At 61.2% G+C, this 12696-nt stretch overlaps 1 protein-coding gene across 2 annotated transcripts in view; it reads right to left on the bottom strand.

The window, feature by feature from the left end:
* Positions 1 to 2505: 2505 nt before the first annotated feature.
* Positions 2506 to 12696, bottom strand: part of PBX1 (PBX homeobox 1) — a 198220-nt gene continuing 188029 nt past the window's right edge. For both annotated transcript variants that reach the window (XM_054587832.1, XM_054587831.1), the window contains one exon: positions 2506 to 4940. Coding sequence is in view for 1 of the 2 variants with exons in the window: in XM_054587831.1 (XP_054443806.1) it covers positions 4848 to 4940 (93 nt within the window). In the remaining variant the exon portion in view is untranslated. The remainder of the gene's footprint in view (positions 4941 to 12696) is intronic.

Consider the following 12696-nt stretch of genomic DNA (forward strand, 5'->3'; position numbering starts at 1 on the left):
CACGGACACCCACCGCTCCTGGGAGCGGCCCTCTGCTCACCTGGGTCCCTTCTCCGGAAACATCTCTTGGGCCCACAGCTTCCCTTGGACCAGATCACAGGCGAAGGGGAGCAGCTCTGCGGGGCGAACAGCCGGCTCCCGGGCTTGGACTCTGTCACGGGCCCCTCCCTGGGCTTCCCCCGCTGGTGCTCGGGGCGGGCGGCCTCTCAGAGACCAGCCGACGGGCCGGGCCGCTCCTTCCCCCGGCGCAGCTGCTGTTTGCCCTTAGAAGGTTCTCCTGCCCCCCGCCTCCCCTCTCATCCTTCCTGAGGCTGGTGGCCCCTGAGGCCACGTGCCCTGTGGCCACGGAGCCTGGACTTCAGATTGGCCCGGGTGGCTGTGAGACCGTAATCCACAGGACCCCGGCCCCAGGTTGGGGGACGGCCAGGGAAAAAAATTCACACAACGTACAAGCGTGTTTTTTGCAACAAAAGAAACTATTTATTTGGAATATGCATTACCAGTACAAATTAGGAGACTGTAAAACCTACACCGTGTTAGTATCGTCAGAGAACACAAACCTCGGTCGGAACAAAAAGGGGACGGAAGCCTGTGCTCTCACAGGAGCGGAGAAGCTTCTACTTTCAAAACCGAAACAGCGCAGAGCTTCGCAGGGGCGGCGAGCAGGGGAACAGAACCAGCAACCGAAGGAACACACTTCAAAATAACTGGAAATGCCAAAGGAAAACAAAGAGGGATATGCGAGAGAAAGGGGAAAACATCGAATGTCTTATTTCTTTTAACAAAAGGGAAAAAAAGGTTACAAAACAGAAGAGTCCAGAGAGAGCTGGGAGCTAGGGAGTGACGCAGCGGAGGCGATGTGTGAAGCCCGGCCCTGGCTGCGTGGCCTCCAGAGCCAGGCGGCGGCGCCGGGGCAGAGGGGCCCCCCAGGGGCGCGGCCCGGCGGCCCCGTTTCTCGCGGAGGCTCTGGCTGCTTTCCGAACACTCAGCCGACAAGCGTCAGGCGAAGGGCGTTCCCAGGGAACTGCCTCCGTGGTCCCGCTGCCTTCTTCTCTCCCGTGACTCCTAAGAACATTCCGAGCCCAGCGTGGCTGCCGAAATGCCAGCCTGGGAATAACAGCGGCACTCGCGCCCCCTGCTCCTTCCTGGCCCCTTGCCCAACATCAGGATCCCCCCGCCCCTCCCACCGCTGCCTGTGCTGCCGCGGGAATTCTTCTGCATGAAGAGCCCGCTCTGGCCGGAATGTTGTTATTCATCAGGATGGAAGAAAAGAAAGCATTTCGCCATGGCTTCCCCATCGACCAGGCCAGAACCCTTCCCCCCATGATAAAAGGCTCCCGGGCCGGTGAGTTCTGGAAAGGCCGCAGGGAGCCCGAGCTCCTGCCGCGGTTCTCGGAGCCACGGGCACCGCCTGGCCGGGCCGCGGGGCGTCGACCTCTGCTCTGGGACAAGCAGCCGCCGCCGCCTTTTCACATGACCTTGTATACACACGCGAGGACTAAAAACAGCAAGATCATAATCCTGACAATTAAAAAAAGCCCCCCCATAAACAAACCAAAAATAACACAAAACAAAACATCGTTTTTTTGTTATATTTTCAAGAGCAGGAATAAAGGAAAGAAAAGAATTTACTTCTGGGTCTCAGAGTTAAGAAACATAATAACGTGTTAGGTTGTACCTCTATGAATGCTCACTATCCCAGTTTTTTTTCTTTTTTTCTTTTTTTTTCTTTTTTTAGTTTACAAAATGAATTACTGTCACTTTTAAACATTGTGAGACAGGAAATCAGGAAATGGGTGTGCACAACTCGACACTTGTCTAGCATTCTTGAACTAATTCACAAATGCAGGAAAAGAAAAGAAAAATGGGGGCGGATGGCGGACGCGGGCGCGCGGGGCGCAACGGACGTGGGGGGAGGGGCGTGGTCCGGGGCGGAGGGGTCCCGTCCTGTTTTGCGTGCTATGAGGGTCGTTTTTAAAACTTTTATTATAAACACTATTAAATTCAGACCGCCTTTTTGGTTTTTTCCTTTATCTGAATATACAAGAACATTCGTCATCAAATGTTCGCCGTCAGTACTACAAAGAACGAGAGACGCGTCGCGAGAAGCAATGGGAGATGCTAATAAAGCTGAGAGGATCGTTGAGTATTTTTTTTTTTGTTTTTTTTTAAAAGTTTTTTCTTTTAAATTTGAGTTTCTGTAGTTTTATCTTTTTTTGGTATCGAAGTCAGGTTTTTCTGGGCAGAAAAATAAAACTCAGAAGGGAAAGGGGGGGGGGGACGGGGACATGGCGCAAAGGCAACTGGCCAAACACCCACCAGCAGAGCGAACAAAAACTGTCAAGAAGGGGCCGCGGGCGGACGCGCTGTGGGCGTCCGCCCCGCGCGGGGAGCTGGGACGGCGGGGGGCCGGGGGGGGGAGGGTTACGGGCGGGCCGGCCCGAGGGGACAGTGTGGCCAGAAAGTGCCACAGTCCCGCGGCCATTGGAAAACAAGACCCTGGTGCCCGGGTCGCGTCTGGGTCGGCGGGAGGGACCTGGCAGGGGCGCCCAGGGGCGGAGCTGCCCCAGGCCGGCTCTGCCCGCCCCACCTTTGGTGGACTCTGCTCTCCCGTTTTGCTGAACTCAAGAGACCTCGCGGCCACCACGCTGGATGTCAGTGTGGCCATGGAAGGACAGGTGGCGAAGGCACACAGAGGCCGCGTGTGACAATGACGATCCGTGCAGCTACTGCCGGGCACAGACCTGCTGCTGCAACGGGGCTCTGCCGATCTTTCCACTGACCCGGAACAGCAACCCCTCACCCCAAACTGGATCCTCTAGGAGAGCCCTGCGCATAAGGGCAGGCGGCTGCGAGGCGCAGCGCGCCTGGGCGGGGGGCGCGGCGTCCCTGTCACCACGGGCTGTCCAGCGACAGCCCCTCACCAACCCAACGGGGGCCCTGTTCCGGTTCCGGCGCCCGCGAGAGGCCCGGGCTGCCGACGGTGCTGACCCGCCGCGGCGGAGCCCAGGAGCCTTGCCGGAGGTCAACCGTTCCTATTTCCTCCAACTGCACCCCCCTCACGCGCGGGAGCGTTTTCGCTCCTGCCCGCCGTCCACGCGGAATGTCCGTGGCCCTGTAAGGGGCCTCTCAGGCAGGGTCCACATGACAGGCACTCGGCACTCACAAGGCCACGCGAGGGACTGAAGCACAAACCGAGAGCCAGGCCCGAGATTTCTCCTTGGGGAGCTGACGTCTAGCCTACGAACCCAAACAGACCAAAGCAAACCAACAACAGAGCAACGACGACGACCCCTCTCTCTGCCCCTGTGGCAACGGTGTTGGGTGTGGACGGGAACTGAAGCCAGAACAGGGACCCGCTGCGCCCCGGCCCCCCGCATGCAGACTGGCTACGGAGAAGACCCCTTCGTTCTGTCACGCACGCGAGAAGGCTGGACCACCTCCTCCCCACGAGGGCAGAGTCGCCACCTCCGCTGCTGGCACAGCCGGCTGCGAAGAACGCACGCTCCGGTGACACCGGAGAGCGGCTTTCCGGCAGGCACCCGGTGCCCCTGGACAGTCCCGGAGCACGCAGCGCACCCCGGGCGCCTCCCTGCGGACGCCCCGCCCCGTCCCTGCGGCTCGCAGGTCCTCCGGGGAGCTAGCGAACTGGGTGCCCTGCCAGGCTCTCACACAACTGTCTCCTCCGGAACAAGACGCCGCGGCACAGAGCCGTGGGTGAACCGCGCCGCGCGTCCCCCGCGGAACAGAACCGAACCCGTGGCAGATGCCGTCAGCCACGTGCCTGGTTCCCTGCAGCTGCGAGGGTGCTGGCGAGGACAGGGGACACCGGAAACCTGGCCTGTCTGGGGGTGACGTTGGTGTGGCGTGTACGTGCTGGGGCCGCGGGCCTGATGCGCTGGCACATGCGTGTCTGTCTGTGACCTGCCCTTGGAGTGGCCAGGTCCCTCTCGGGCCAGCAAGGCATGGTGCCACGGTCACTAGTGTGGGCGTCTGCACGTGTGTGCGGGGACAGCGGCAGGGCTCCGGTGGGCGGGCCCTCTCCTCCTCCCCGTGTGTCCGTCCATCGCCGCGCCGGCCCGCACGGGCCCCGGTAGCTGCGGGCCTCCGACGGCTGCGCCTCCGGGACGGGAGCCGCTCCTGGGACGCCGGGAGGGCCGGGGATGCCGCCCGTCTTGTCGCGCCCTCTCCTGCCGCTCACCTCCTGCCTGGACTCCAGCCGCTGGAGCCGCACCCGGGAAACAGGCACCTTCAGGAGCCGGCGGTGGCCGTCCCCAGGGAAGAGGGGGCTGGGAGGGGAGCAGGGGAGCCTGCAGACCAGAGGGGTCCCCGGAGGGCGGTGCCGGGGGCGGGAGGCCCGAGGGGCAGGGCAGTGTGGCGAGTTCCTGCGAGAGGTAGTGACAGTGACGAGAGACAGAGGGGGCTGCCTGGGACAGAGGGCTCGATGAGGTAAACGTGGCTCCTCAAACCACCAGCGTGAAAACGTACAAACACTTTTATTATTTTCTTTGCGTTTTTTTCCTCTTTAAATTCCTCTAATTGTTGAAAATACCCTTCAGTGACGTGTAGAGGGCAGGGCCGGCGTGGCGGGCAGGGGTGAGGGCAGGGAGGTGGCGGGTGCCAGGCTGGCAGCTGGAGGCGGGGAGGGTGGCTTCTGCCCAGAAAAAAGGGGACGGAGTATAAAGAAGTGTCCAGATTGGCTGAAGCAGCATCCCCCGGAGAGAGGGGCGGAGACGCGTGCCTGCTGGTCGCTCCGACCTCCAGTCCGACCGCTCCAGCGTGGGAGGAGCCCCCCTCCGGCCCTGCCGGCTGGGCGCGGGCGCGGCCGGGGCGCGCGTGCGGGGAGGTCAGTTGGAGGTGTCGGAGTGAACGCTGCCGGGGCCTTCTGTGGGGGACGTCACTGAGGAGGGGGTGGTCGCATCCTGCCAGCCTCCGTTAGCCTGGAAGGAAGGAGGGCGAGACGTCAGAGCTCGGAGGGGGGGGGCGCGTGGCAGCAGGGGGCGTGTGCGGGCCTGTCCCCGGGGCTCCTGACCGCGGCTCCTGCTGCGGTGGGTCACGCGTCCGGCTCCGTGCAACCCGGCCCGGTGCCCGCCCCCCGGGGGCCACCGGTTCTCTGGCGGGGTCACGGCGGCCTGGCGCCGGCTCTGGCAGCGACGAGCTGAGGGCTCTAGCCAGGCCCGCGCACCCCTCGGGCCTTGGGTTTCCCTTGAGAAAAACTAAAGACCCCCAGCTGCTCCCTCAGGCCCTTCCCAGCTCAGGTGCCCCCTGGGTCATGGGGCCCTGGGCACCCGCTCCGTGTGCCTGGCACGTGAGGGAGGACGGGACCCGTTCACGTGCTTGGGGGTGACACACAGCGTGAGTGGGCCCGCCGGAGGGCAGGCAGAGCCCACGCTGCGGGCGGGGCCCTCCTTGTTGGCGCGCCCGGAGGTGGCCCGGGGCCCATGGCGACGGGGCCTGGACCTTGGGCCGGCCCCCGCGGGGGCCACTCTCCTAGCCCCCTGCACCCGGGTGCTCCAACAGCAGAGCTGCCCTGCCGGCACCGGTGTGGCGAGCCCCTCCGCAGGGGGTCCCACCGCTGGAGCCGACTGAGGAGGGCCTGGGGGGCTCTCCTCCCTCTGGGGACACTCACACCCCAGGACTCCGCCAGGGGCCCACGCGGCTCGAGCCCGCCCAGCCTCCCACCCTCGGCCGGGTAGTGCCCCGCAGCGTCCTGGGACTCTAGCCAGGCGTCCGGGCTGCTGTCCCGGGGAAGCGCTGACCACTTGTACTTCCTGCCACCTCTCAAGGGGGCCATCCCTCCCTCCCCCACCTCTGGGGGGGCGTCTGTGGGAAACTGCACCTGAGATGGTCTCCCCATCCAGCGTTTCGTTTCCTCCTGCACCCCCCGCCGTAAACGCCCAAGGCAAAGCCCCTCCGTAAAAGACACAGTCCCTGTCAGAACACAGATGCCGGAACCACCCGGGAGCCTGGGAGCCTGGGGGCCTGGAGCCCGGGGGCAGGGAAAGGGGAACCAAATGTGGCCTGTTACCCCTGAATACACCCGGAGGTGGGTGCTGGCTCTGCCCGGCCCCTCGCTGACAACCACAAGGCCGCAGCTTCCTGGGTCAGAAAACCTGGGCTTTCAAAACACAGGTTCCAGGTATTTGGGAATGAAAGGTTCCAGTACTGCGACGACTCTGTCCTGCCCTGAGGAACCTGGCACGTGACCGACGGCGGAGGGGCAGCAGGTTCTGCCGGACGCCTGCGTGGGCCAGCCGGCCTGCAGCAGGGCGGGGAGGGCGCCAGGGCGGGGCCGGGCGCGGGGGGCCCCTCGGCTCTCGGGGCGGCAGGAAAGCGCAGCGGTGCCACCCGCCCTGAGCCGGCACCGACTCCACGCCTTCCTCTGGGCTCAGGGCTGATGCAGAGGATTCATCACCTGGCGCGAAGAGACTCTCACCTGCAGCCCAGAACCAGCCGAGGTGCACGGGGCCGCTGATGGCAGCGTGGAGGGGTTGGCCCGCCGCGGCTTGGGGGATGTGCCCGGGCCGGTGGGGCTGGCGGGCGGAGGCCAGAGGCCCGGGAGGCGCCCCCTCCCCCAGGGCAGTGCCCCGAGCCGCCCTCTCCCCTCGAGGCCGGGCGCCCGGTCTTCCTGACGTGCAGGCGCCGTCCCGGGCACGTCCCCCTCAGGCCGCAGACGTGGGCCTCCCGGGAAAGTCCCCGGCCGGGAAGAGACTGAGCACAGCCTGCCCCCCGCCCACCCCCGCGTCGCAGCTCTGGCCGAGGTCTTTCAGAAACGGGATTCAGCTTACGTCCCACCTGCTCAGGTCTCCGGTGGCTTCAAGATGAGGTCCCATGTCCCGTCAGGCCCACGATGTCCCTGACCTTGCTTCCTGCGTCAGCCACCCCTGTGACTCCGGAGTTCGCATAGCGGAGGGGCCCTGTCCCCCGTCCCCCGTCCCCGGAGGAGGCCACTCGCCCCATCGCACGCCCCCACGCCTGGCTGTTTTCTGTCCTGAGGGTGAGCGCCCCCGTCCCAGGTGCCCCCAGCGACAGCTCCACCCGAGCCTGACGGGCCCGCGGCTGCCCCCGGCGGGTCCTCGCCCATGTCTGCGTCCCCCACCAGCCCGCGGGCACGGTGGGGGACGCATCCCTGACCCCAGCCGCCCCCCACGGTGCCTGGCAGGCCCAGAAGACGACCGCCGACTCGGAGGGTCAGGGTTCGGGTCGGGGTTCGGGTCGGGGCCGGGGAAGACGCACGGGAGCACTTGGAGCCCGGGAGGCGGAGGCCTGCGGTCTCAGCTGGGCGCCCCCACCACCCACATGGACCGCCTGCACCGTGCTGTGCGCCCCCGGGGGGCGTCGGCGGGGGCACGGGTCGCGCCAGGGGCCGGCCTCCCTCCCGCCAAGCAGCCACCAAGGAGATGTGGTGCTTCATCGCTTGTCCCGAGCCGGTGGCTGCGATTAGTACCTGTGTCGCTCGGTTCTGTTCTTAGGGAAAGAGGCTGGAGAAACATCGGGCCCTTCCTGCCGCAGCCCCACTGCCCAGCACCCCTGCAGCGCGGAGTGGTCTCCAGGGGCGCCAAGAGCACAGCAGAGACCCTGGGAGTCCCCAAGCCGCCAGCTCCGCACAGCGGGGGCCCCACCACACGCAGGACAAGGTCCCCAAGGGCCGTGGAGGCTCCGTGCCCCCACCCCTCAGGGCTGGGACCAGCGCGCGCCAGCGTCCGCCTCGGTGCGGCCACGAGGCTGCCAGGCCCGGGGCGGGTGGGGGGTGCGCGCCTGCCCATTTCGGGTCAAGGTGCTAGAGTGGCTCTTACGCATGACGTTCCACATCCCACAAGCCCAGGGGCTCTGCCAGTTCAATGTGCACGCAGAAGTTAGAACTGCAGATATTTAACTTTTTAGAGGGAAAGGAAACATGCTCAGCCTGCTTGAGCTAAATAGCAGTGTCTCAGCGCAGAGAACTATTTAATCCAAGTAAATGTCCTCTGCACTCAGACCCATGAAACCCAAAACACACCCACTTACACATCTACACAGTTGTGTGCAAAACCACACAGCTCCCAATCGCGTTCTCAGAGAGTGAACACACATTCAGAACACACGGCACCTAAGCGCCGTGTGCGTGCACCCCACATGCTCACACACGCTCACACACACGCAGTGGGCAGCTTGCTCACTCCCGCAGCCGCTCCCACAGCCGCCCCCGGGCCTGCGAGGCCCTCCCCGCTCTCTGTGGGAAGGGCCTGCCTGGCTGACCCCACGCAGCCCTACGTTCTTGATCTTCCTTTGATGACCTCCGACTCGGCTTTGCTGCAAGGTTCCAGCTGCTCGGGCGCAGGCCGAGATGCACACACACCCGCGCGTGACCTGGCCTGCAGGAACACAGGCCCGTTGGGCGGACACCGTGGGGCTGCCTGCTGCCGCTCGCCTGACCGTCCAGGAGACGGCGGTTACCCCCGAGAGTCAGGCCCGCGGGGAGCGTCACGAGCCAACTCCACATCCGAGGGACTGGCGTATTCAAGTTCGCCGAGGACGTTAATAGCACTTTACGGTCGTCACCGAGACAGAGCCACAAAAGCTCCGCTGGCAGCCTCTTATTTTGAAGCCTGTTATTTGTGGGAGGCACGGGCCATAATCACAACAGAAACTTTCAAAACCCTCATCTGCCGTGACGCACCAAGCCTATTTCAGAGCCTAATTGCCATGTCACCAGCGAGTTCGCTGCCTCGCAGCCCAACGCCACTTGGTGTCTGCAGATGGTCAGGCCAACGGAGCGTGGGGACCTGTGGGGGCTGGGGCTGTGGAGAGGGCCCCCGCCCCCACTGCGCCTCGTTTGCAGAGGAGGATTCTGTCTGCAGACGCAGCGAGCGCAAAGGCCGGAAACACCGACGTGGTTCCAACCCCGGGCGCGCCTGCACGCCCTTGGCACGCCGTGGCCGCAGGGACACCCCGGGGTTCTCGAGGTCATTCTCATCCGCGAGGAAAATGGGTCCACTTTTTACATTGTAGTTTTGCTCCATTTAGGTCGTCCCAGAGATGCGTGCAGCGGAAATCCTCCTGCCGTGCTGTGGGCTCAGGCGCCAGAAGAAAGGCAGGGAAGGAGGGCGACGTCAGGGTTCGGTGGCCGAGGAGGACGTGCCACTTACAGACGGGAAAGACGACGCAGGGCACAGATGCGCCCCGAAGACGGGAACCGCCGGCGTAGCGCAGGCGCTGAGACGCCGTGGCGGACACGAGCAGCCCGTCTCTTCCCCCGGCCGCCCACCAGCCGTGGACGTAGGGGACCCCTCGTGACACCGAGGGTGACGCAAGGCATGTGGCAGGTGCTCCCGGAAACTTCTGACTAAATCATCCGTGCGTCCTTTTAGAAAACGTGTAGGTTCTGTCTTACAGCCCTGAGTGTCTTCATGGACTGGACAAAACAGAAAGTGAATTCCATATGCTGGTCGCAGGTGGGTTCTTTCTTTAGGATCGATGCTCGTCTCTCTTACGTATCTGCCTTTGGTTTTCCTAGGATAACAACCCTGCTTTCACTCTGAAGAACTCCCCGCAGGGATGATCAGAAAGGGGCCGGGGGCCGCCCTCCACAGGCGCCCGTGCCATTCGGAGACGGAGGTCACTCTATTTTCCCAATGCTCCCAAGTGCGGACCAGGACGGCATCCTCGCTGTGCGAGAGTCTCGGGGACCAGTAAGACGGCGGCGGGCACTTCCAGAGCACGTTTACAAGGCCAGTGAAGAAAGCCCCACGAGTAACCCGAGACCCAGGCTGAAGTCCGCTAACAGCGAGACGCCCCTTTATAGTTCAGTAACCGGCAAATGGGAAAGACTCCTACCTCATTGCCATCGAGCCTGTGAGGAAACGGGGACGACTGTGAACTGCTGGTGGGAACAACAGCCTAACAGGAGTTTCCAGGGGAAAAGTTCACGGTTCATCACAAAGGACTGGGCTTGTTCACATCCTTTGATCCGTCAACTCTATTTCCAGAAATGGATTCAAGGAAAAATAGGAAACACGCACTTAATTTTCTGTACTGTGATGTTCACCACAATATTATTAATAATAGTAAAAAAAGAAAGAAAACAGCTGGGAGGAGCTGGGCTGCGTCCCCGGACGGCTGCGCGCAGGGCAAGCCGGGAGAGGGGCCAGGCGCTCGCCGAGGCCCTGGCGGCGGGCGCTGCGGGCCGGGCGCGCGGGACAGGGAGGGAAAGCAGACGTCCGCAGGTCTGTCTCACTAACCCTCAATTTTCTTTATTACTGTTCTGATGCCTCAACTTCTTTGTTTACATTTTAAAACCATCCTAATTGTTTTAATAAACTCAAATTATGTAAGTTAATGCATGTAAACTGCCTAGCATGGGAAGAAGTCAGTAAGTGTTATTAATACAATTATTAAATGTCGTTTCAGCTGGTTAATTTTCTGTCCATATTGTTTTTAATTGTTCTTTAATTTACTGCTTTACGACGCTTGCTTATTTTATTACTACTTGATCTGTTTTATAATCTCTGTAAGTACGTTCTTAGCTGCTGTGATTTTAACCGTGCTTATTTTTTGTGGTTCTCTTTATTGCTTGTGTACTTCATTTTATCATTCTACCATTCACCCTTCCACTGGCTTGCAGTTCAATAGTATATTCTTTCTTCCTACTTCTTATTTTCCTAGCTGTTTTCAATTTAATTCTGGGCATTATTTTTCTACATCATTTGTCTAACTTCACTCCTACTATATTTATCTTTGCAGCTGGCCGTTTCTTCTTTCACCTGATGAAAGACACTGCGTGTCAAGTGTTGACAAAGAGGGGACCGTCTTGGTAGGAACCCCAGCACAGCGCAGCGACGCGACCCCTTCTCACTCGTCCTGATGGGCCGGAGAGGCTGCTACTCCTGGAGCTCCTTCAATACTGTACGAGCTATGAAACAGGCAAAAACACCTGCAGCTGACTTTGAAATGGATAAAAACACCAAGATGAGCGAGCGGGTGGGCGGACGGAAGGGCGCAGATGTGGAATGACACGCGGCGAAGCCTGCGGAATAAAGTGTTAATGCCAGGATCTAGGTCGCAGACATACTGGTTTCACTGTGAAATCCTTCCTGCTTTTCCTCCCATTTGGAAGAGTCAAAATAAAGTGTGGGAAAACCTACTGCGAAGGAGGCACCGCGCTCCCTCCTCGCAGGCCAGCCCGAGGCGGCGTCTCCAGGCTCGGCCGCAGGCAGAGGCGCTCAGGCCCACGCGCCAGGAACCATGGGGCTCGTGGGCCAAAGAGAAGCCGGCTCCCACCGTCGGCTGGGGCCTGACGCTCTGCACGGCACGAGCCCCCGGTGACGCTGGCACTGCCGACGCACGGGGCAGACCCTGAGGAGCCCAGCGGGTCGGCGAGGGGAGAGCCCAGCGGGCTGGGGCCAAGGCTTCGGGCGCCCGCCGCCTGATCTGGGGGCCCGCCCGCCTCTCCGCCCCGAAAGCATGAGGACCGGGAAAGGGCTCAAGACGACTTCAAAGACGTGTCCTGCTCAGGCCTGAAAACGTGCGGGGTTCGAGGAATTGTGCCTGACAAGTCAGATGTCGCTGCAGGCAGAGCAACAGCAGGTGTGGGCATTTATATATTTATATTTTAAATCTTCCCTCCGTATTATTTCCGTGTTCAAAGAGCCTCATCATGCGAACCTGAGCTGACCTCTTGTACATGGTTAATTTTTAACAGAGTCCTGTTCTTACGGGGAAAGGCTGATCTTCGCAGACGTCGTGCTTTCGGGCTCCGTGCGGGGATGGCTGCCGGCCTCCCTGCGTGGCTGTCCCTCTGACACGATCCTCCCACCGCCGGTGGCCACTAAGTGACTGCCAGGGCAGCCACGAGCCACGCGTGGCTACTTCGGTCTCGGTTCACTCGGCCTGGAGGCCACGGAGAACTCATTCTCCTGGTCCCACGAGCTGCACCCCGAGCGCCCAAGGGCCACGTGCGGCCGAGGGCCAACATGCTGGCGGGCAGCGGGGCATGTTGGCAGGAGCAGCCCTCTGGACAGCGCGGCCGAGGAGGGAAAGACGCCTTTGCGCAGCCACGTGCGAAGTCTATGAAAGGACGGCAAATGCAATTCACATCCATAAACAACGCATGCGCTGCTTTTAGTGGATTGGAACACGATTAGATGCCAGTTCCTCTTACAGCGGCCTCTCCCGAGGTCTTTAAAAATAATGGGATGCCAACCACACTGGGCAGAGCAGTCGAGAAGCTGGGGACTGAGCGAGGGGGCCCCCGCCCGCTCTCTGTGACTCCGCGGCACAGCGGACGTCTGCCTGCCCGCGCTGCCTATCAGCGGGTTCTCAGTGAATGTTTGTTTGAACGAAGCATTTATTCGTTTATTTCCTCGCCTGGTTAGTTGTTCCAGACCCGAGGTGGTCCTGCCTTCTACCTTATTTCTCTGTCAGATTAGACAGTATTTAGATATTAAACATCATTATTCAGCAATATGAAAAAGAATCGCCCCCAATTCAAATAAAGCCAGAGATAGAGGTTTTAAAAATGTACCAAATTTACAAGCAACACTTGTATTTTTCTAAGAGGTTGCTTATTTTACCCAAAATCAAGCTTGCAGAAGAACGTCACTCCTTCCAAGAAGGCAACAGAAGGGCCCTTCAGAAATCAACACTCCCCACAGTTAAATTCAGCCCAGTTAATTCGCTTAGTATTCACTTAGGTCTAGCGGGGCCAGGCCACCTGTG

Source organism: Pteronotus mesoamericanus, unplaced genomic scaffold (assembly GCF_021234165.1).
Source record: "Pteronotus mesoamericanus isolate MK-2021 breed Mesoamerican mustached bat unplaced genomic scaffold, CSHL_Meso_final scaffold_1186, whole genome shotgun sequence".
NCBI classification, from domain to species: Eukaryota; Metazoa; Chordata; class Mammalia; order Chiroptera; family Mormoopidae; genus Pteronotus; species Pteronotus mesoamericanus.